This window comes from Argopecten irradians, chromosome 2 (genome assembly GCF_041381155.1).
Source record: "Argopecten irradians isolate NY chromosome 2, Ai_NY, whole genome shotgun sequence".
Taxonomy (NCBI): domain Eukaryota; kingdom Metazoa; phylum Mollusca; class Bivalvia; order Pectinida; family Pectinidae; genus Argopecten; species Argopecten irradians.
The window spans coordinates 70,805,590-70,831,420 of NC_091135.1; the positions used below are offsets into that span (position 1 = coordinate 70,805,590).

General features: G+C 46.3%; 1 protein-coding gene across 2 annotated transcripts; it reads left to right on the forward strand.

The window, feature by feature from the left end:
• The first annotated feature begins 326 nt into the window (after positions 1-326).
• On the forward strand, positions 327-5,106 carry LOC138317081 (uncharacterized). 2 transcript variants are annotated; one of them, XM_069258702.1, is made up of 7 exons: positions 327-481; positions 1,123-1,306; positions 1,638-2,054; positions 2,282-2,348; positions 3,602-3,760; positions 4,126-4,286; positions 4,613-5,105. In XM_069258702.1, the coding sequence occupies exons 2-7, from the start codon at positions 1,133-1,135 to the stop codon at positions 4,691-4,693; spliced, it is 1,059 nt and encodes a 352-aa protein (XP_069114803.1). In that variant the 5' UTR covers positions 327-481; positions 1,123-1,132; the 3' UTR covers positions 4,694-5,105. The 2 variants fall into 2 exon arrangements, with proteins under 2 accessions (XP_069114803.1, XP_069114804.1); XM_069258703.1 differs by having other exon boundaries at positions 380-476; positions 4,613-5,106.
• Positions 5,107-25,831: the final 20,725 nt, after the last annotated feature.

Sequence of the window (25,831 nt, forward strand, 5' to 3'; positions counted from 1 at the left end):
ATGATAATTTAATACATATATAAAACCATCTTTAGTAATTTTATTTCTATAAAAGTCGACTTTACAGTACATATACTCGTACCATGTGTGCATAAATAAAATGTGTTATATTTCTTTTATGTGCACAGCTAATGTATTCCTTATACAGGTTCGATGTTACATTGTAACTTGACATCTTCGTACATGTATATTGTGGAGGGCCATCAGGACCTGCGGCCGGCTGTGTATCAGTAGAGCTTTATATCTAGTTTTCTTTTCGCAACTTATAGTTATTGTTATTATATATAAGTTCGACATAATATCTTGTATGTATATATGGACAAAATTAGTTTTACAAAATTTGTTTTTAAAGACCGGGAGGCACGCACCGATCATCTGATGTGTTTCTGAAAGCGCCACCTAGAGTTGTAAATAAATCGTGCAGTGCGCGAGACGACCTCACGCGCTTATAGGGACGAACATTGGACGGACGCAAAGTAAGGTGAGTGTGTCTCTGATCAAAGTCTTTGATCTGTTTTGAGTTAATTTATACGATTACAGAGAAGAAGATTAGACAATGCATGTCCTAGTCTCACGTTTTAAATTGTTCACTAGTTAGGATCAATAGGTATATCAAAATAAAAACCACTGGTTACACAAAGGGATCTCATCTCTATATGTTTATACATGATACCTATTCTGCCTTTCCGGTGGTTTATTTCGCGATGATTGGCCTTAAGTGTCTGTGTAAAGTAATTTAAACTCCCATATTGATTGCCTATTTCGTATCGTTCACTTATCACTTGTAGAGATGTATTGATAATATTTTCAGAATGAATGTCGATGCCGGTGTGTACTACGGAATTGACTTCCGGTTGATATATATATTATTATGTGTATAGGAACATGATAAAACAAAATACAATTACCAGTCATGCAGATATAATTCTACGAGTTTGCAACTGCCACTGTTTTCATTTTCGAACGAGGGTTTTAATTGTACTGCATGGTGATGTCATTCTTTTAGGTCTAACGAATACAGTCGCATTATCTGCGTGTCCTTTATTATGATATTTTGTATTATATTTTATAAATACAATTGTTAAGGATTCTTAGTAGTTTAACTTGTATTTCTTATGCAAGACTCCACACCATGACGTTTCTCTGCCTGATATGCGTGACGTCATTATGGGGCGTCGTCCTGACAGCGAAGATACAGTCCTACAACGTCGCTCTCCTTAACCTTATCGACCATTACGAGGAGCGGGAACCTTACGTCATCCAGACCATGCAAAATGCGGACTATGACGTCATGTGCCTATCAGAGGTTCGTATGTTCAAAGTTTTCACGAGTATGATAATGTCATAATAAAATCCAGTGGTACTGTACAACGATCGGTCTTGATGGAAGACGGTCTCGTGACTGTGAATTTTCCATAGACAATCGATCTACAGAGAAAGAAAATTCTATGGCCCCAACCAGTTTTTCATAACCCCATTTAATTATCACAGACATGTATTGTTAAATGAAAGGATCGTAATGCTTCTAAGGTTCTTTTTTTTACTAATGCAACAAAAACCTATGGAAACTGCTTAATTAACAGATTTATTTTTCTCTTACATGGCCAGATTAATTGTTGAATGTTTTGGTGTTGTAGGTGTGGTACGGAAATGACGTAGACCGGATACGACAGACACTAGACAGCAGTGTATCTGTGTTTACAGCTCCTCTCTATCAGGAGACGATGTTATGGGGCTGGGCAAACGCCCCGCCATGTCACAGAGCGGCCAAGACTGTCGCCTGCATATTCTATCACTGTGCTTCCCTGACTAGCAAGGCGGAACTCACAAACTGTTCCGTCGGCTGTGGAATGATGGGAGAAAGCCAGGCATGCATTTCCTGTCTCACTGTTTCCGGTAAGGGGGCGTTTCGATGCTTCGACTACCTGAAGCGGGAAGCGATGAACGTACCCGGAGTCGTACTACTGAGTAAAAGGAAAATCAGTTCTGCAAAAGCAGTCTTCTTTGAACCAAACGTGAAACAGATTCTACGAAGAGCATACTTAGAAGTCGAGGTAAGGTCCAAGACAATAAATAGTTTTATCTGTATAGTGAAGCACTAAAGTCGATAAGGTAATCCCGCAAAAAGACGGTTGTTCACTCTAAAAGCTACAATAATTGAGCAAAACAAAAATGATGAAAACAGCATTTCGTGAGTTGCATAAAATATCTGTCGAAATGCCCTATTATAAGTGATTAAAATACAATGACACGCCACACGTATATTATATATCCATTGTAGATCGAAGGCGTGGGGACAGTGTTATGCAGCCATACTGCCTCTAACATCGGGGAACAATACTACGAACGTACGTACACTTTAATCGTCACAGATATATGTCTGCTATTGAGAATGGTACATAAATGTTTCTACATTGATAGATTCAGTTACAGTAGGTTTTGTATTGCTGTTATTGACCCATCGTCATCAGAGGTTGAACTGTCACATCTTCGTCCATGGTTCGTGTCCTTTCGCGAATAACGATTCTAATCATTCTCATTTCTCTTATATTATTATACGTCATGTTTATAACTGTAGTCACACCAATAACGACATTGATGATTTACGGCAGTTTACGACTGCCGTAAATTGGTCATCGTCTTTGCCATTTTAAGTCTTTATTATTACTGTATATATGTTAGGTTATTATTGTCATGCCCTGGGTTTTGTATGTGGTGAAGATAAGGCATATCTTTAATAAAATGTTCCAATGTAGTGTGACGTAAGTTTTTATTTCTTTGAAATGGTAAACACTGCCTGTGATTAGTAGAAACAGGTCATATGACTGGGAAATTAAATGTCATATTTCCCTTGGTTGAAGTAAAACATCGTGTTTCCCTTGGGCGCGTGCGTCTATGGTGACCGCCCGTCTTTCACACGGAGTTATCTCTCATTCCCCGGTGACAGTTTGATAAGGTTTATTTACTCAAAGGGGTAATATTTCCCAAGTGCTTGACCGAGGGAAATATGACATCTGAGGGTGAATAAACCTTCATATCACACTGCCACCAGGGCCATAAATTCTTTATCTTACCGAAAATTCACGATTCGCTACTCTGGGTTAAATATTGGCTGAATTTCAGTTGAGCAAAAATGACGTTTTACGCTTCGACCGTCATTATTGTTCAATCGGAAGGGGAGATAATTTCGTGCAAAAATTCAGACATACAAACAAACAGTCATTCCTTGCTATCTGATTGGGACAGATGGACAATTGGAATTCACACATACAAACAAACAGTCATTTCTCGGTATCTGATTGGGATATGTTTGCAGTTTCTGTATAATTTATATCGTTCCACATGTAATTACTCTCCAGTAAAAAAGAGGAAGTTCAGCTTACCGATATACATCTGCTGATCTTGTTTGACGTGAAGAACGGATTCCCTCTGGTGATTTGATCCTATAGTATATAGATGTCTTAATGAAGTATTAAACGAAGGCTAAGATCATGGTTTGACACAAGGGACCAGTAATATATAAAGATGAACGTAATAGTCTCTGGATAAGATGCTCCCCAAACTGTCACAATGTAAGTGTTTCCCTGTTGGTTTGTTTCAGCAAACCTATTGCACGTATACTCCAGCTGGGAGGAACAAAATCTCGCAGATTCTCGTAAACTAACAGATGCAGCCCGCCTAGCAACCAAACCTCTAATAATGGGGGACCTGAATACAAGCCCGTCGATACCGGCCCACAACGTTACAGGGGATTTCGAGGGTAAAGTCGCACATGCAAGTCTACAGGCAAATACATGTAGCCATTTAAAAGAATCTGTAAATAAAATATGTCTGTTACTCCAAATGTAGACTGACCAATCACCTTTTGTAGTCCTGCTATTCCTTAATCCAAAGGAACAACAGTCGGCATGTCTGTATCTCTGTTCGCCAAAGATGAAAATATTCTAGTTTAAAGTTTGAACTTCTTAATACATTTGATCGATTTTACGTCGCATAATAAGCTTCAAGCTTACATTAATTCTAACAACAAAATTCAGCTAAAATCCATTACATTTCTTTCAAGAAAAATAAATTATTTTCATAGGAAATATTTTTAATGACCTATTTTTGTGCTAACGGTTTCAGGTGCCTACAATTTTTTCCTGTCGGAGGGATTCGCCTCGCCATACGTGGCCTTAGTGGGGAAATGTACCTACTGTCTGACCAATCCACTCATGCATGGCTGGACTCACAGTCACGTGTTAGACCATATATTTGTACGAGATCACACGGTCCTTGGTGCTAAGGTATGACCGACATTCAACTTTTCTTGAGCACGATCATTCATTTATGATGTGGTATTCCTTTTGTTCAATCCACCATATTCATATTTACATGTACTTGTTGTGAGATAGAGAGAAGACATTGTCCTTTGTGTCGGTTAATGTGGTCCGACTTCACAGGACTTTAATTGGATGTTAGCTTTTGAGTATTGATAAATGACAGAAAGCATTCTTGATAGGAATCGTAACAATTAATATCCATATATGACGACTTTTTCCTTACAATGATAAAATATGTGATTTATTAGATTCATTACAAGAGAATTAACATCTAACACTTTTTGTTTCAGAGGCTTTATGTTGAAAACATCACTGGTCATAATTTCCCGATGTCAGACCATTATGGCATCGAGGTTGAAGTTGGAAACTAATTTCTGAAAACGAGGCCGGCATGTTATATATGAAAGAACCAATCTCTCCCAGGGTTCATTGCGCTCCCTGGGGACCACAATGATTGTGAAAGTACACTTCTGTTGAAAACGAGGCTAATGTTGGAACATATCTACTTAGATCGAGGCTGGTATTTGGATTTCCCCCGGAAATATACATTGTTATGGCATCATGTGGATTATCATATTGACCTGCTAGTGTATACCTAGTGTTTAGCGACATTTTCATTGAAATCATCTTCAGACATTCTTAGTTATACAACAAATTACTAGCATTGAAGAATGTATTTTATATTTATTTATATGCAGATCGATTTATATTTTTTGTTGATATATTTATATTATACACCAACTACAACCTGATAATAAATATTGTTCGGCCAGTGCTTTAGTTCCGTGTTGGTGTATAATGTCTTACGTGACAGCTAGTTTTGGACAGAGCATTAGTTGTTGTTCCGTGTTGGTGTATAATGTCTTACGTGACAGCTAGTTTTGGACAGAACATTAGTTGTTGTTCCGTGTTGGTGTATAATGTCTTACGTGACAGCTAGTTTTGGACAGAGCATTAGTTGTTGTTCCGTGTTGGTGTATAATGTCTTACGTGACAGCTAGTTTTGGACAGAGCATTAGTTGTTGTTCCGTGTTGGTGTATAATGTCTTACGTGACAGCTAGTTTTGGACAGAGCATTAGTTGTTGTTTGTGTTGGTGTATAATGTCTTACGTGACAGCTAGTTTTGGACAGAGCATTAGTTGTTGTTCCGTGTTGGTGTATAATGTCTTACGTGACAGCTAGTTTTGGACAGAGCATTAGTTGTTGTTCCGTGTTGGTGTATAATGTCTTACGTGACAGCTAGTTTTGGACAGAGCATTAGTTGTTGTTCTGTGTTGGTGTATAATGTCTTATCAGACTTCCTGACAGAATGTTCTCATTGAGTTCCCTGGATATGTACTAAATAAGGGACGTAGTGATCTGTTTTTTTTGTATATATATGTGGTATTTATATGGGTCAACTATCATCATGTCCATCCATTTTCTCGTATTAGGGACAGATGATTTGATAAAGGCAAACAATTGGATGAGAACAAGTTAAATAGTGTCCTATATTTAGCTGTCTGTTACTGTGAGGACGGGATTTAACGTTATAAAATAATCTTCTCTTTGGCAAGAAGAGTTACTAATTTAAAAGGGAAATCAGTACAATTCGTCATAGAAGACAAGAAGGAAATAGAAACATCGGCCAAATCAATGAACGACATATTTGATGATGTGAAGCGAGAAATATATGTTTATGAGTAAGCCTATTGTAAGCAGACGTTATCGGTATTAGTAAACAATATCCCCAATATACATTAGAACGCTACAAGTTCGTGTATCTTATACAGATGTATTACAGATCCCATAATTACATTGTCAAGCTTGTCCGTTCTGTACAGCGGATCACGAGAAGAGCTTGCAGGTTCCCCGCGATGGAACCGATGTGATGAAGACCACCATTCAACATTTCCAGTAACAAAGCAATGCGAAATGGTTCGCATTTCATCCTCTCGTTGTGATGCTGGTTCCGGATCGGCTATGTCGACGGTAAACGGATTGTACATACCGGCCACCATTCAGACACTACTCAAGGTAGCCGATGTCCATTCTCCGAGAAATAACATGTCAGCATCCGTCATGTCCTTGTTAGGCCTCGGGACATGTCAGCATCCGTCATGTCCTTGTTAGGCCTCGGGACATGTCAGCATCCGTCATGTCCTTGTTAGGCCTCGGGACATGTCAGCATCCAACATGTCCATGCTGGGCCTCGGGACATGTCAGCATCCAACATGTCCATGCTGGGCCCCGGGACATGTCAGCATCCGTCATGTCCATGCTGGGCCCCGGGACATGTCAGCATCCGTCATATCCATGATGGACCTCAGGACACGTCAGTATCCGTCATGTCCATGATGGACCTCGGGACACGTCAGCATCCGCCATGTCCATGCTGGGCCTCGTTACATGTCAGCATTCGTCATGTCCACGCTGGGCCTCGGCACACGTCAGCATCCGTCATATCCATGTTGGGCGCTCGGGACATGTCAGCATCCGTCATGTCCATGATGGACCTCGGGACACGTCAGCATCCGTCATTTCCATGCTGGGCCTCGTTACATGTCAGCATTCGTCATGTCCATGCTGGGCCTCGGCACACGTCAGCATCCGTCATGTCCATGTTGGGCCTCGGGACATGTCAGCATCCGTCATGTCCATGTTGGGCCTCGGGACATGTCAGCATCCGTCATGTCCATGCTGGGCCTCGGGACATGTCAGCATCCGTCATGTCCATGCTGGGCCTCGGGACATGTCAGCATCCGTCATGTCCATGCTGGGCCTCGGGACATGTCAGCATCCGTCATGTCCATGTTGGGCCTCGGGACATGTCAGCATCCGTCATGTCCATGTTGGGCCTCGGGACACGTCAGTATCCGCCATGTCCATGCTGGGCCTCGGGACATGTCAGAATCCGTCATGTCCATGCTGGGCCTCGGGACACTTCAGCATCCGACATGTCCATGCTGGGCCTTGGGACATGTCAGCATCCGCCATGTCCATGCTGGGCCTCGGGACACATCTTCAGCATCCGACGTGTCCATGTTGGACCTAGGGACATGTCAGTATCCTCCATGTCCATGCTGGGCCTCGGACATGTCAGTATCCGTCATGTCCATGTTGGGCCTGGGGACACGTTAGCATCCGTCATGTCCTTGTTGGGCCTCGGAACATGTCAGTATCCTCCATGTCCATGCTGGAACTCGGGACTTGTCAGCATCCGCCATGTCCATGCTGGGCCTTGGGACATGTCAGCATTCGTCATGTCCATGCTGGATCTCGGGACATTCAGATCCGCCATGTCCATGCTGGGCCTCGGGACATGTCAGCATCCGCCATGTCCATGCTGGGCCTCGGGACATGTCAGTATCCGCCATGTCCATGCTGGGCCTCGGGACATGTCAGCATCCGTCATGTCCATGCTGGGCCTCGGGACATGTCAGCATCCGTCATGTCCATGTTGGGCCTCGGGACATGTCAGCATCCGTCATGTCCATGCTGGGCCTCGGGACATGTCAGCATCCGTCATGTCCATGCTGGGCCTCGGGACATGTCAGCATCCGTCATGTCCATGCTGGGACCCTCGGGACATGTCAGCATCCAACATGTCCATGCTGGGCCCCGGGACATGTCAGCATCCAACATGTCCATGCTGGGCCCCGGGACATGTCAGCATCCGTCACGTCCATGCTGGGCCCCGGGACATGTCAGCATCCGTCATATCCATGATGGACCTCGGGACACGTCAGCATCCGCCATGTCCATGCTGGGCCTCGTTACATGTCAGCATTCGTCATGTCCACGCTGGGCCTCGGCACACGTCAGCATCCGTCATGTCCATGTTGGACCTCGGGACATGTCAGCATCCGCCATGTCCATGCTGGGCCTCGGGACATGTCAGCATCCGTCATGTCCATGTTGGGCCTCGGGACACGTCAGCATCCGTCATGTCCATGTTGGGCCTCGGGACATGTCAGCATCCGTCATGTCCATGCTGGGCCTCGGGACACGTCAGTATCCGCCATGTCCATGCTGGGCCTCGGGACATGTCAGAATCCGTCATGTCCATGTTGGGCCTCGGGACATGTCAGTATCCGTCATGTCCATGTTGGGCCTCGGGACATGTCAGCATCCGTCATGTCCATGCTGGGCCTCGGGACATGTCAGCATCCGTCATGTCCATGCTGGGCCTCGGGACATGTCAGCATCCGTCATGTCCATGTTGGGCCTCTGGACATGTCAGTATCCGCCATGTCCATGCTGGGCCTCGGGACACGTCAGCATCCGTCATGTCCATGTTGGGCCTCGGGACATGTCAGCATCCGTCATGTCCATGCTGGGCCTCGGGACATGTCAGCATCCGTCATGTCCATGCTGGGCCTCGGGACACGTCAGTATCCGCCATGTCCATGCTGGGCCTCGGGACATGTCAGCATCCGCCATGTCCATGCTGGGCCTCGGGACATGTCAGCATCCGCCATGTCCATGCTGGGCCTCGGGACATGTCAGTATCCGCCATGTCCATGCTGGGCCTCGGGACATGTCAGTATCCGCCATGTCCATGTTGGACCTCGGTACACGTCAGTATCCGCCATGTCCATGTTGGACCTCGGGACATGTCAGTATCCGCCATGTCCATGCTGGGCCTCGGGACATGTCAGTATCCGCCATGTCCATGCTGGGCCTCGGGACATGTCAGTATCCGTCATGTCCATGCTGGGCCTCGGGACACGTCAGAATCCGTCCATGTCCATATCCGCCTGGGGCCTCGGGTCACGGTCCAGCATCCGCCATGTCCATGCTGGGCCTCGGGACATGTCAGTATCCTCCATGTCCATGCTGGGCCTCGGGACATGTCAGTATCCGTCCATGTCCATGCTGGGCCTCGGGACATGTCAGCATCCGTCATGTCCATGTTGGGCCTCGGGACATGTCAGCATCCGTCATGTCCATGCTGGGCCTCGGGACACGTCAGCATCCGTCATGTCCATGCTGGGCCTCGGGACATGTCAGCATCCGTCATGTCCATGCTGGGCCTCGGGACATGTCACAGCATCCGCCATGTCCATGCTGGGCCTCGGGACATGTCAGTATCCGCCATGTCCATTGGCCTGGACAGTCAGATCCGCCATGTCCATGCTGGGCCTCGGGACATGTCAGTATCCGCCATGTCCATGCTGGGCCTCGGGACATGTCATCCGCATGTTGTTGGCCCGCCATGTCCATGTCCATGCTGGCCTCGGGACATGTCAGCATCCGCCATGTCCATGCTGGGCCTTGGGACATGTCAGTATCCGCCATGTCCATGCTGGGCCTCGGACATGTCACATCCGTCATGTCCATGTTGGGCCTGGGACATGTCAGCATCCGCCATGTCCATGTTGGGCCTCGGGACATGTCAGTATCGTCCATGTCCATGCTGGGCCTCGGGACATGTCAGCATCCGCCATGTCCATGTTGGGCCTCGGGACATGTCAGCATCCGTCATGTCCATGTTGGGCCTCGGGACATGTCAGCATCCGCATGTCCATGCTGGCCTCGGGACATGTCAGAAGCATCCGCCATGTCCATGCTGGGCCTCGGGACATGTCAGCATCCGTCATGTCCATGTTGGACCTCGGGACATGTCAGTATCCGCCATGTCCATGCTGGACCTCGGGACATGTCAGTATCCGCCATGTCCATGCTGGGCCTCGGGACATGTCAGTATCCGTCATGTCCATGCTGGGCCTCGGGACATGTCAGTATCCGCCATGTCCATGCTGGGCCTCGGACATGTCAGTATCCGTCATGTCCATGTTGGGCCTCGGGACATGTCAGCATCCGTCATGTCCATGTTGGGCCTCGGGACATGTCAGCATCCGTCATGTCCATGCTGGGCCTCGGGACATGTCAGTATCCGTCATGTCCATGCTGGGCCTCGGGACATGTCAGTATCCGTCATGTCCATGCTGGGCCTCGGGACATGTCAGCATCCGCCATGTCCATGCTGGGCCTCGGGACATGTCAGCATCCGTCATGTCCATGTTGGACCTCGGGACATGTCAGTATCCTCCATGTCCATGCTGGGCCTCGGGACATGTCAGCATCCGTCATGTCCATGCTGGGCCTCGGGACATGTCAGCATCCGTCATGTCCATGCTGGGCCTCGGGACATGTCAGTATCCGTCATGTCCATGCTGGGCCTCGGGACATGTCAGCATCCGCCATGTCCATGTATGGGCCTCGGGACATGTCAGCATCCGCCATGTCCATGTTGGACCTCGGGACACGTCAGTATCCGCCATGTCCATGTTGGACCTCGGTACACGTCAGTATCCGCCATGTCCATGTTGGACCTCGGTACACGTCAGTATCCGCCATGTCCATGCTGGACCTCGGGACATGTCAGTATCCGCCATGTCCATGCTGGACCTCGGGACATGTCAGTATCCGTCATGTCCATGTTGGCCTCGGACATGTCAGTATCCATGTCCATGCTGGGCCTCGGTACATGTCAGTATCCGCCATGTCCATGTTGGGCCTCGGGACATGTCAGTATCCTCCATGTCCATGCTGGGCCTCGGGACATGTCAGCATCCGTCATGTCCATGTTGGGCCTCGGGTCATGTCAGCATCCGTCATGTCCATGCTGGGCCTCGGGACATGTCAGTATCCGCCATGTCCATGCTGGGCCTCGGGACATGTCAGTATCCGCCATGTCCATGCTGGGCCTCGGGACATGTCAGTATCCGCCATGTCCATGCTGGGCCTCGGGACATGTCAGTATCCGTCATGTCCATGCTGGGCCTCGGGGACAGTCTCCACATATCCTCCATGTCCATGCTGGGCCTCGGACATGTCAGTATCCGCCATGTCCATGCTGGGCCTCGGGACATGTCAGTATCCGTCATGTCCATGCTGGGCCTCGGGACATGTCAGTATCCGCCATGTCCATGCTGGGCCTCGGGACATGTCAGTATCCGCCATGTCCATGTTGGACCTCGGGACATGTCAGTATCCGCCATGTCCATGCTGGGCCTCGGTACATGTCAGTATCCGTCATGTCCATGTTGGACCTCGGGACATGTCAGTATCCGCCATGTCCATGCTGGGCCTCGGGACATGTCAGCATCCGTCATGTCCATGTTGGGCCTCGGGACATGTCAGTATCCGCCATGTCCATGCTGGGCCTCGGGACATGTCAGTATCCGCCATGTCCATGCTGGGCCTCGGGACATGTCAGCATCCGCCATGTCCATGCTGGGCCTCGGGACATGTCAGCATCCGTCATGTCCATGTTGGACCTCGGGACATGTCAGTATCCTCCATGTCCATGCTGGGCCTCGGGACATGTCAGCATCCGTCATGTCCATGTTGGGCCTCGGGACATGTCAGCATCCGTCATGTCCATGCTGGGCCTCGGGACATGTCAGTATCCGCCATGTCCATGTAGGGCCTCTGTACACGTCAGCATCCGCCATGTCCATGTAGGGCCTCTGTACACGTCAGCATCCGTCATGTCCATGTAGGGCCTCTGTACACGTCAGCATCCGCCATGTCCATGTCGGGCCTCGGGACACGTCAGCATCCGTCATGTCCATGTTGGGCCTCGGGACATGTCAGCATCCGTCATGTCCATGCTGGGCCTCGGGACATGTCAGTATCCGCCATGTCCATGCTGGGCCTCGGGACATGTCAGAATCCGTCATGTCCATGTCAGGATCCGCCATGTCCATGCTGGGCCTCGGGACATGTCAGTATCCGCCATGTCCATGCTGGGCCTCTGTACATGTCAGTATCCGCCATGTCCATGGTGGGCCTCTGTACATGTCAGTATCCGTCATGTCCATGCTGGGCCTCGGGACATGTCAGTATCCGCCATGTCCATGCTGGGCCTCGGGACATGTCAGTATCCGTCATGTCCATGCTGGGCCTCGGGACATGTCAGTATCCGCCATGTCCATGCTGGGCCTCTGTACATGTCAGTATCCGCCATGTCCATGCTGGGCCTCTGTACATGTCAGTATCATCGTCCGCCATGTCCATGCTGGGCCTCGGGACATGTCAGTATCCGTCATGTCCATGCTGGGCCTCGGGACATGTCAGTATCCGCCATGTCCATGCTGGGCCTCGGGACATGTCAGTATCCGCCATGTCCATGCTGGGCCTCGGGACATGTCAGTATCCGTCATGTCCATGTTGGGCCTCGGGACATGTCAGTATCCGCATGTCAGCATGTCTCGACAGCGTCAGCAGTCCATGTCCATGTTGGGCCTCGGGTACATGTCAGCATCCGCCATGTCCATGCTGGGCCTCGGGACATGTCAGTATCCGCCATGTCCAGTGGGCTCATGGGCCTCGTACAGTCAGCATCATGCCATGTCCATGTCTGGGCCTCGGGACATGTCAGTATCCGTCATGTCCATGCTGGGCCTCGGGACATGTCAGTATCCGTCATGTCCATGCTGGACCTCGGGACATGTCAGTATCCGCCATGTCCATGCTGGGCCTCGGGACATGTCAGTATCCGTCATGTCCATGTTGGACCTCGGGACATGTCAGTATCCGCCATGTCCATGCTGGGCCTCGGGACATGTCAGTATCCGCCATGTCCATGCTGGGCCTCTGTACATGTCAGTATCCGTCATGTCCATGTTGGGCCTCGGTACACGTCAGCATCCGCCATGTCCATGTTGGGCCTCGGGACACGTCAGTATCCGTCATGTCCATGCTGGGCCTCGGGACATGTCAGTATCCGTCATGTCCATGCTGGGCCTCGGGACATGTCAGTATCCGCCATGTCCATGTTGGGCCTCGGTACATGTCAGCATCCGCCATGTCCATGTAGGGCCTTGTACACGTCAGCATCCGCCATGTCCATGTAGGGCCTCGGTACACGTCAGTATCCGCCATGTCCATGCTGGGCCTCGGGACATGTCAGTATCCGCCATGTCCATCCATGCTGGGCCTCGGGACATGTCAGTATCCGTCATGTCCATGCTGGGCCTCGGGACATGTCAGTATCCGCCATGTCCATGCTGGGCCTCTGTACACGTCAGTATCCGTCATGTCCATGTAGGGCCTCGGGACACGTCAGCATCCGCCATGTCCATGTCCTGGGCCTCGGTACACGTCAGTATCCGCCATGTCCATGCTGGACCTCGGGACATGTCAGTATCCGCCATGTCCATGTTGGACCTCGGGACATGTCAGTATCCGCCATGTCCATGCTGGGCCTCGGGACATGTCAGTATCCGTCATGTCCATGTTGGGCCTCGGGACATGTCAGTATCCGTCATGTCCATGCTGGGCCTCGGGACATGTCAGTATCCGTCATGTCCATGCTGGGCCTCGGGACATGTCAGTATCCGTCATGTCCATGTTGGGCCTCGGTACACGTCAGTATCCGTCATGTCCATGCTGGGCCTCTGTACATGTCAGTATCCGCCATGTCCATGTTGGGCCTCGGGTACATGTCAGTATCCGTCATGTCCATGCTGGGCCTCGGGACATGTCAGTATCCGCCATGTCCATGCTGGGCCTCGGTACATGTCAGTATCCGCCATGTCCATGCTGGGCCTCTGTACATGTCAGTATCCGCCATGTCCATGCTGGGCCTCTGTACACGTCAGCATCCGCCATGTCCATGTTGGGCCTCGGGACACGTCAGCATCCGTCATGTCCATGCTGGGCCTCGGGACATGTCAGTATCCGCCATGTCCATGCTGGGCCTCGGGACATGTCAGTATCCGCCATGTCCATGCTGGGCCTCGGTACATGTCAGTATCCGTCATGTCCATGTTGGACCTCGGGACATGTCAGTATCCGTCATGTCCATGCTGGGCCTCGGGACATGTCAGTATCCGTCATGTCCATGTCCATGTTGGGCCTCGGGACATGTCAGTATCCGCCATGTCCATGCTGGGCCTCGGTACATGTCAGTATCCGTCATGTCCATGTTGGGCCTCGGGACACGTCAGCATCCGTCATGTCCATGTTGGGCCTCGGGACATGTCAGCATCCGTCATGTCCATGCTGGGCCTCGGGACATGTCAGTATCCGCCATGTCCATGTAGGGCCTCTGTACATGTCAGTATCCGCCATGTCCATGTAGGGCCTCTGTACACGTCAGCATCCGCCATGTCCATGTCGGGCCTCGGGACACGTCAGCATCCGTCATGTCCATGTTGGGCCTCGGGTCATGTCAGCATCCGTCATGTCCATGCTGGGCCTCGGGACACGTCAGTATCCGCCATGTCCATGCTGGGCCTCGGGACATGTCAGAATCCGTCATGTCCATGTTGGATCTCGGGACATGTCAGTATCCGCCATGTCCATGCTGGGCCTCGGGACATGTCAGTATCCGCCATGTCCATGCTGGGCCTCGGGACATGTCAGTATCCGCCATGTCCATGTTGGGCCTCGGGACATGTCAGTATCCGCCATGTCCATGCTGGGCCTCGGGACATGTCAGTATCCGTCATGTCCATGCTGGGCCTCGGGACATGTCAGTATCCGTCATGTCCATGCTGGGCCTCGGGACATGTCAGTATCCGCCATGTCCATGCTGGGCCTCGGGACATGTCAGTATCCGTCATGTCCATGCTGGGCCTCGGGTACATGTCAGTATCCGTCATGTCCATGTGGGCCTCTGTACACGTCAGCATCCGCCATGTCCATGTTGGACCTCGGTACACGTCAGTATCCGCCATGTCCATGCTGGACCTCGGTACACGTCAGTATCCGCCATGTCCATGCTGGACCTCGGTACATGTCAGTATCCGCCATGTCCATGTTGGACCTCGGTACATGTCAGTATCCGCCATGTCCATGCTGGACCTCGGGACATGTCAGTATCCGCCATGTCCATGTTGGACCTCGGTACACGTCAGTATCCGCCATGTCCATGCTGGGCCTCGTTACATGTCAGTATCCGCCATGTCCATGTTGGACCTCGGTACACGTCAGTATCCGCCATGTCCATGTTGGACCTCGGTACACGTCAGTATCCGCCATGTCCATGTTGGACCTCGGTACACGTCAGTATCCGCCATGTCCATGCTGGACCTCGGTACATGTCAGTATCCGCCATGTCCATGTTGGACCTCGGTACATGTCAGTATCCGCCATGTCCATGCTGGGCCTCGGGACATGTCAGTATCCGTCATGTCCATGTTGGACCTCGGGACATGTCAGATCAGTCATGTATCCGGACATGTCAGATCCCATGTCCATGTGGACTCGGGACAGTCTCGGACATGTCAGCATCCGCATGTCCATGCTGGACCTCGGGACATGTCAGTATCCGCCATGTCCATGCTGGGCCTCGGTACATGTCAGTATCCGCCATGTCCATGCTTGATCTCGGGACATGTCAGCATTCGACATGTCCATGCTGGATCTCGGGACATGTCAGTATCCGCCATGTCCATGCTGGGCCTCGGGACATGTCACCGTCATCCGCATGTCCATGCTGGGCCTCGGGACATGTCAGTATCCGCCATGTCCATGCTGGGCCTCTGTACATGTCAGTATCCGCCATGTCCATGCTGGGCCTCTGTACATGTCAGTATCCGCCATGTCCATGCTGGGCCTCTGTACATGTCAGTATCCGTCATGTCCATGTTGGACCTCGGGACACGTCAGTATCCGTCATGTCCATGTTGGGCCTCGGGACATGTCAGTATCCGTCATGTCCATGCTGGGCCTCGGGACATGTCAGTATCCGTCATGTCCATGCTGGACCTCGGGACACGTCAGTATCCGTCATGTCCATGTTGGGCCTCGGTACATGTCAGTATCCGTCATGTCCATGCTGGGCCTCGGGACATGTCAGTATCCGCCATGTCCATGTAGGGCCTCTGTACATGTCAGTATCCGCCATGTCCATGTAGGGCCTATGTACACGTCAGTATCCGCCATGTCCATGTAGGGCCTCTGAACACGTCAGTATCCATCATGTCCATGTAGGGCCTCTGTACACGTCAGCATCCGCCATGTCCATGTAGGGCCTCTGTACACGTCAGTATCCATCATGTCCATGTAGGGCCTCTGTACACGTCAGCATCCGCCATGTCCATGTTGGGCCTCTGTACACGTCAGTATCCATCATGTCCATGTCGGGCCTCGGGACACGTCAGCATCCGTCATGTCCATGTTGGGCCTCGGGTCATGTCAGCATCCGTCATGTCCATGCTGGGCCTCGGGACACGTCAGTATCCGCCATGTCCATGCTGGGCCTCGGGACATGTCAGAATCCGTCATGTCCATGTTGGATCTCGGGACATGTCAGTTTCGACATGTCCATGCTGGGCCTCGAGACATGTCAGTATCCGCCATGTCCATGGTGGGCCTCGGGACATGTCAGTATTCGTCATGTCCATGGTGGGCCTCGAGACATGTCAGTATCCGCCATGTCCATGGTGGGCCTCGGGACATGTCAGCATCCGTCATGTCCATGCTGGGCCTCGGGACACGTCAGTATCCGCCATGTCCATGCTGGGCCTCGGGACATGTCAGTATCCGTCATGTCCATGCTGGATCTCGGGACATGTCAGTATCCGACATGTCCATGCTGGGCCTCGGGACATGTCAGTATCCGCCATGTCCATGCTGGGCCTCGGGACATGTCAGTATCCGTCATGTCCATGTTGGGCCTCGGTACACGTCAGCATCCGTCATAATGTACGATGTTACTTGTTTGTACATGACCGTCGTAAAAGCGAGCTTATTGAACCAAATGCATGCAAAACACAAAGCAGAGACTTGTTATGATTGAAATTGGCCATTTGTTACATATAGACGACGGACTTGAAAATGTGTCTTTTCAAGCCAATATCAAAACCAATTGACATAACAAGACATCGTTTGGCTCTAGGTGGAGATATATGTCAGAATAAATTTTAGTGATTTTTTTATACACCACTGGACATATTTAAGATGGTGTTGTGCTCCTATTTTTGTGTCCGCCGGGGAGTTATCGCCCTTCATCAGAGATGAAGATGAAAAAGAGAACGCGGAGACAACGGCTCGAGAAGTAGCATCGATTAACTGTATGTGTCTTCGGATAGAACTGAAGGAGTTTGCTCAACGTATGAACGTTGGGTGATCGGGTGGTGTAGTGGTTAAGCCATTCGCCTTTCACCTAGCCGGCCTGGGTTCGATCACCGGCACGGACGTGAAAAGGTTAGGTGTCACCTGCCCGATCACGTGGGTTTTCTCCGGGCACTCCGGTTTCCTCCCACACTAAGATCCCTCGCGCGCTTACATCCGGGCCATCGAGAGTAATTTATATAAGTTGTATAACTTGTTTCGTAATCGATGTAAAATAAAGTTTATATTTTAACGTATGAACAAACTGTGATGTCGGAATAATATACGTGGACCTTTTGTGACTGTTGGTATAGTAATGTTACTGTGTTAACTCGACACCCACTATTGTTTCGTTATTATGTCTAATTAAATGTTAAATGTATTTCAATGTCTCTGTCGTCATTTCATAGTCCAGCTAACAAATATCTTCCAATATACCCAACGAAAGATCCCAAAATAAATTAGTCTAGAGATAAGGTGAGCGGAATCGTCTTTGGACTGTTTCGTTTCCTTCTCATTTTTGATATTTATCTAGATCTTTCTATGACAACTTGGGGTTCGTTCCGGGATATTTTTTCATGGGTAAATTGTTGTACTATGAAAGTGACTGCAGGTGTTGTACGTTTTAACCGTTTATATACCTACTGTATCATATGCATTAGAATATATAGTGTGATATACTCTCTACCGGAAGTTAGATATGAACCCTCAGTAGTAGCTGGGGACTAGCTGATAGCATTAGAGAACCATTATAGAGTGTCAAAATAGGTCGGATTGTATAATATTTATTATGCTATTATTCTGAGAGTCAGAATAGGTTGGGCATATTACTATCTATTAATATGACTGAAGGCAAGGCCTTTAAGGGCGCAGCCAGATATTTTAATCATGCACGGCATGGGAAGAGCGAAGCTCTACTTGTTTATTTTATTTCTATTTCATATAGAAGACGTAATTTAGAAATAAAAGGACGCACTTTAAAATATAGAAGTATATTATGTAATAATTGTCTAGCATAAACTCAAAGAAATGAACTCAAAGAGTCGGATTTCCCTGTGTGCATTCAAGGCCCGTCCGAGTGCCGCGTATGCGAATCCTATGATTTCGCGCCATTTGTTGACGTCATGATTCATTGTGCTCATCTTCGCCTTGGTGGATATTTTGACTGCATTCCATAGCTTTTAATTTTCAAAGTGATATTTTTATTATTTAAAAAATAATAAAAAATGTTTAATTACCCCTGTTATGCATTTGTATTAGTTAAATATATATATACTGGGGAGAGCAGTCCCGGAGCAACGCACAATCACCCCATATGTATGAAAAAATGGCGGCCGCAAACTGAAGCTGTCAGTATGTGGGATTGAATTTTGAAGATTGTGTTTTCTCTTATATGTTCGTGTATCTGTTACCTTAGAAGTGCTGCGCCCTTATTATTTTGCATTAGAGTGAAGGATGGCTATTATTGTAAGCTATCATACTGGACAGGGTACATTTATACATGTCTAGGAATACTGTGGATTTACTGTTATTCTAGACAGGGTAGAATAGGTCGGGTAATATACACAGGTATTTTAAACATAATAGAATTAGCGCACAAAAGTGTTTGTGTTTATTAGAACTCAAAATTCCAGAATTTGTGAAATTTCGATGTTTGTTTGTGGTTTAATGTCCATACTTATCTGGTGTAAGCGACTAGAAATATACCATGGATTACGAAAAGTGGTTGAATATTGAGGAGAGGCTTGGTTATAAAAAAAGCTGATTTACAGCAGTTTGTGGCAGCCAAGGAAAAGGAGTACTTGGAAAGAGAGGAACGAGCAAGAAGGCGTGACGATGAGAAGGAACGAAAGGAGGTGGAGTGACGTAAGCGTGAACTCGAGGAAGTCGAGAGAGATAGACAGTTTCAGCTCGAAAAGCTTAGAATGGAGAATGATGTAGAGATGGCTAGACTTAAGGCAGGACAGGAAAGGAACGAGAGGTCAAGGTCACATACAGAGGAGTCAATGTCAATGTCGTTGCGACCCAAGCTACCAAAGTTTGACGAACAAAAGGATGACATGGATGCTTTTCTTCAACGTTTCGAGAAGTTTGTTATGGCACAGAGTTGGAGTAATGACATCTGGGCTGTGAGCCTTAGCCCTATGCTTATCGGAAAGGGACTACAAATTTATTCACGCATGCCATTATTATGACTAATTGAAGAAGGCACTCCTCAGAAGGTATGAGCTTATAGATGACGAATTTCGTGTGAAGTTTAGAGAAGGAAAGCCTGAGAAAGGTAAAACTGCATTTGTGGCGAGATTAACCCAATATCTGACGAGATGGACTCAAATGTCAAAGATTTCGCAATCGTTTGAGGGTTAATACAGACCTGCTAATTAGAGAGCAGTTTATCCAAGCGTATTCGTCAGACATGGCACTTTTCCTCAAGGAGAGAGCACCTAAGGATACTCAGGAGTTAACACGACTCGCTGAACAATATATAGAGGCCCATGGACAAAATATTGCGAAGTCTAGCAAGGCCACACACAACTCGAGTAAGCCGAACCAACAAGTACATATTAATGACCCCCAGAAACAGAAAGCGAATGAAAAGGTCAGGGGACACGACTCTGTTTCATTTGTGGAGGTGAAGGTCATATCGCGAGATATATGTAGATGGAGGCAAGATAGGATCGAGGCCTAACAAAGGTGGTCAGAGTAAGGACACCAACAAGGCAGCACTTTGTAAATCTACACAGAAGGAGAGGGCAGTAACAGATGATTGTATTAGGAGTGAGATTCACAGTAAGAAAGAGTCAAGCACAGCGATAATGGGACGTATACGACTGGAAGACAGGGGAATGATCACCAGGTTCAGGTTTTAAGGGACACTGGTTGTAGCGCAGCTGTTAGCGAAGGACTTGTAAAGCCTGACCAGATGGCGAACTCTCATGTATACGACCGATGGAACAGGGCGGAATTTCATACTGGCTAAGATTGATGTTGATACCCCTTTCTATGTAGGATAGTTGGAAGTAATGTGTATGAGGGATCCAATATACGATCTCGTGATCGGTAATATGGACGAGGCAAAGTTAACAAAGCAAAGAAGAAGAAAGCACAGGGATCTGAGAATTAGTTACAGATTATATACAAAAATATATATTATATTATATATTACAAAAACGATAAACTCATACTCTACATGGTACTATATACGAGAAGGTTGGAAAGCCTTAGACTCCAAATTTCTAACCCGCCCACCTTTAGCTTCTATAAAAACATATTTCTAGGACATCGTCATAAAAACGGTTACTACCTTTGGAAAGAGCGATAATTTTCCTTTTAAAATCATCCTATACATTTATACAATATGCCGTCATTAAGACGATATAAGCCCCATCTTGAAGATCATCTAATTAAAAATTCATGCTGGCTTCGTGGCCGATATAATATGCATGAACGAGGCTTCGGCTTCAATCTCATTGGCCGGCTATAAAAAAGTCTCTCTTCTCGGGACGTTGTACATCTCTATATGGAGTTCGCCGTTACTATTCAAACCTATACATCTGTGGACTTTTTAAAGTCGGACTTGTCCGAGATCTTTCTAATGTAAGTCTACATATAAAGTTGTTATTATAATATCTACATTAATGTATTATTAAAGAGAAAACAAGTTATAGAATATTGATCTAATTATTTGATAAATTATCTATTCACGTTGATAATATTTTAGTGGTTTATGTATTTAATAAATTTGCTAGTTATTTTGTATTATAATTATTTTCCAATGATATTATTATATTTAGGTAATGAACGTCGATTACATATTTGCTCCCATTTATTGCTAATTCATATTTTGTTCCATTTCGATATTGTAAACATCATATATCTTTAAAAACTAAGTTTCCCATAAATTTTAAAACAAATAAATGTAAAATAATATCAGTCTTCTAATAGAATGAATTATGCCTAAGGTTATTCATTAACTTAAAAGCCTAGGGAGTTAAGAGAGAGAAAAAATTCACAGCACACACATGTTTAAAAAGTAGAATGTTTATTTTTGAACCACATGGGATGCTCCACTGTTTTATCAAATACAAGTACAAACATTTTGGGATAAGAGAGAGAAAAAATTCACAGCACACACATGTTTAAAAAGTAGAATGTTTATTTTTGAACCACATGGGATGCTCCACTGTTTTATCAAATACAAGTACAAACATTTTGGGATATTTTTTTTTCAAATAAAATTTTCGTGCCAATGTTATTACTAACATAACAGCTTTTTCTCGTGCCCTCCACGCTGAGATAACAATATGAGAAATGTTTTACACGCCCACAAGTGTGTTGTATTTCTCTCTTGAATAAAACACATAAAATGCATAAATAGTTATAAGTGATCTGTATTTTAATTTCTTAATTGCTTATTTTGAATATTATTCCGGATATCTTGGTCCATCTCTACTCTAAAATTATAATTTTCTTCAATTCCAGAAATTATGTACCAAATTTGTTTTGTTTGTTGTTGTTAGGAGAAAAATAATAATAAAAAAAGAACATTGAAGCCCACTGAAAATGAAAGTTTTATCTCCACCAAGACGACTACATTTACAAGTATATATGCAACTTTGCTTACCAGTAGAGAACTTTTAACTTTTTCGCACACATGGATTTAATGTGGATAGTGTTGCCCGTCTTCAGAGACAGGATACAGAACATGGCCAATTCATTGCATACCTGCAGTTTGACGCTTTGCTAGATTCTCAAAAATTAGCAAGGAAAACTCTGCTCCGTAGTAATGACTATGCCCTTATTGACCAGCTGTAGTTTCACTCCAGAGTGACAAAGTCGGCGCGTACACAGAACTTAGCTCACTATCAACTTGTGTTACCTTCTGTCTTAGAACTTTATCATGACTCTCCCATGAGTGACCATGGTGGTATAAAGGATACGTTACATATCTATAGGTCGACTTCGGGAGCACGATTATTTCCCTCGGATGTCGGTTATTGTTTCAGACTACATAAAGTCATGCCAACGATGACAACGTCGAAAAATCACCAAACCAGAGTAAAGAGTACGTGAGTTCCTCTGGGACTGCCTATGTGTTCACAGCGGTTGACATGTTCTCCAAATATGTTTGGACCTGCCCTATTGCGAACTCCGATGCTTTGACTGTTGGAATGGCCATATATCAATTGATGACAACGATTGGTGTTTGTGATACTTTAGTGTCAGACAATGGTTCCGAGTTCATTGCTTAGGCAACCCAGGACACATGTCATAATCTAAAACAAAACGTTACACCTAGTTTTGTGCATAAATGTCTTGGAGCCTGCGAGCGCACCCATCGTATTTCAGCTGAGAGACTTACCCCTTACATGAATAAGACAAAAACAAACTGGGAACAGCTCTTGTCAATTATTGTGTTCTCTATGAATGCCGCGGTAAACCGAACAACAGAGTACTCGCCCTTTGAGGTCTTGTTTGGTCAGCGTCCCGCCTTTCCAATGTCACATGTATCAGCCAATCAGACATTTCTTCGTACATTACGAACCTCCAGAAACGTCTATCAGTCATATGTCAGAGACTATCTCTCAATCACAAGCAGACATGCTAAAAGGTAATGAGAACCAACCCACCCAACCCCCCCCCCTACCCCCCAACTCTACAGACAGGAGATTATGTATATCTACAAAAAAGAGCCGACAGGTGTGGGACATAAACTGCAGAACATTTATTCAGATGCAATTATTGTTAAGGAAGTGTTGTCATCACATTTGGTTATACTGTCTAAGCCACACTCTGGCAAAGAACTCCACAAGCCAGTTCATATTGACAGACTCAAGCCGGCCCATGTTCGTGCACCAACCCCGACAAACTACTTTCGTATAATTTCTAACATCAAGAAGGATCAGTTTGTCCAAACAGAGGATCCAGTGTTTACAAATGAGCTTATATCTTCAGATGGATCTAATGACATTTATATATCTTCCACAGATTCTCATAACTCTTGTTTATCCGAGTCAGAACCTATGACATTACCGTTAGTTTCTGTAACGTATCTATCAGTTAGGTTTGCTTACTTGTGTAAAGTACTAGTAGCATTACTTACTGTATAACTGATATGCTTGTGTTGAGTAACTTGTTGAATAAAACATGGCTGTTCGATATACATGGTTGTTGTCTAGCTGCTGCATTGTGTGTGCTACAGAAGCCATTAACCCACGTAACATGGTGTCAGAAGCGGTTCAATGAGTGGTAAGAAGATTGACATTCACAAACATTCATTGAAATTATGAAAATTTACGCAAACGGGCAAGAAAATTAACTTTTTTCCCAGACGAGGTGTAAACATGCTTTGACCATGCGGTTCCCGCCATTTTATCAGTGTAGCCAATTTATGTGATGAGTGATTTACGTGAGGATAACTGTTTTATCACATTTAATCATCATGAGTACTCCACCCCAAGTACAAGTTCAACCCATGTTGGTACATGTTCCTTCCAATTTGCCGTTCCCCACAAAGTTAGATATGAAGGGAAACCTGTCTGTCAATTGGAAAAAGTTCGAACGTGTTTGGGAAAATTATGAAGTGGCTACAGGCCTACAGAGTAAGCCAAAAGAACTCAGAACAGCAACGTTGTTAACATGTATCGGTTCCGAAGCGTTAGAAATATATGAGGGTCTCACCTTCGATACAGATGTTGATAAGAAGGATATAGACAAAGTCCTGGAGAAATTCAAAGTATTCTGCATTGGCCAAACAAACGAAATTTATTAGCGTTTCATGTTCAACAAAAGAGATCAGGCTAAAGGAGAAACCATTGATGAGTATGTTGCTGCCTTAAGATCATTAGCAAAATCATGTAAATACGGAGCGTTGGAAAACGAACTTATCAGAGACAGAATTGTTATGGGACTAGTAGACAACAATACAAGAAAGAAACTTCTACAGGAAAGAAAACTTGATTTGAAGAAATGTATAGACATCTGTCGTACGTATGAGAAAACAACTGTACAGATGAAGGAAATACAAGGCACAGAGGAAGTGCATTTTGTAAAGAAAAAGTTCAAACCCTCGGATAGGAAATCTGATCATGAAATAGACTGTAACTTTTGTGGCCTCAGACATGAGAGAAACAAACAAGTATGCCCAGCTGTTGGTAAAAGATGTCTCAAGTGTGAAAAGACTGGACATTTTGAAAAAAAATGCAGAACAGACATCAGACATAAAAGAAGGGAAAACACCAAAGGGAAGCCTATAGCTAGTAAAGGAAAACAGAGAAAACAAAATGTTCACAACATTAGTGATACATCTGAAGATGAAGAATTCATGTTTTCTGTTGAAGAGGTAAATTCCTTAGGTTCAAAACGTATAAACGCAGTTATGAAAGTCCACAAGAAAAACATTGACTTTCAATTAGATTGTGGGTCTTCGGTAAATGTATTACCAGCTAGTACCAGCTATGACAGAAAGTTCTTGAAGTTACAACACACAAACAAGAGGCTAATTATGTTCAACAAGAGTGAAAGTAACCCATAGGGAAGAGAACTCTAACAGTGAAAAATCCTAGGACAAACCAGGCATATGATGTGGAGTTTGTCATTGTAAAGGGAGATGTACACCATATCTTAGGATCTTCAGACATTCAAGGAATGGACTTGATCAGAGTACAAACTGAAAACATACTGGAGAAAACAGCTGAGACTGAAACAATAAACATTGTTGAAACAAGGTAAATAACTCTAACAGACATGGAGAAAATGGATGTTTTCCAAGGAGAAGGTTCACTAGAAGGGAAACTACATTTGGAAACAGATAATTCCGTAACTCCAGTGAAGTTACCAGTCAGGAAACTTCCTATTTCTGTGAAACCTAAAGTAAAGGAAGAGTTGGAACGTCTTATTAGTAAGGATGTAATAGAAGCGGTGAAAACTCCAACGGACTGGATCTCTTCTATGGTTGTTGTGACCAAGCCATCTGGGAAGATCAGGCTTTGTATAGATCCTAAACCCCTGAATAAGGCTTTGAAGAGAAACAACTACACTATGCCAACCCTTGATGACGTATTGCCAGACCTCAGTAAGGCAAAAATATTTACTGTAGTGGATGCTAAGAATGGATTTTGGCACGTGTCTTTGGATGAGGAGAGTAGCGTACTCACAACATTTGGTACACCTTGGGGGCGTTTTAAATGGAAACGAATGCCATTCGGAATCTCACCTGCTCCGGAAGAGTTTCAACGTCGTATTGATGAGAGCTTAGAAGGCTTGAAAGGTGTTAAAGCTATACATGATGACATTTTGATATATGGATCTGGAGATACAGATGAGGAAGCTTTGGTGGATCACGAGGCTAACCTTCGTGCATTTCTACAGAGATGTGTGGAAAAGAACATTAAACTCAACAAGGAGAAATTAAAGTTGAGAAGGACCAGTGTGACATATATGGGACATAACATTA

What these genes read in the sequence shown, in the direction of transcription:
- LOC138317081 (XM_069258702.1), top strand. Translation starts at nt 1,133, where the DNA reads ATGACGTTTCTCTGCCTGATATGCGTGACGTCATTATGGGGCGTCGTC. An exon ending in GAGCATACTTAGAAGTCGAG is followed by an intron (nt 2,055 to 2,281) that starts GTAAGGTCCAAG and finishes TATCCATTGTAG; the next exon opens with ATCGAAGGCGTGGGGACAGT. An exon ending in ACACGGTCCTTGGTGCTAAG is followed by an intron (nt 4,287 to 4,612) that starts GTATGACCGACA and finishes TTTTTGTTTCAG; the next exon opens with AGGCTTTATGTTGAAAACAT.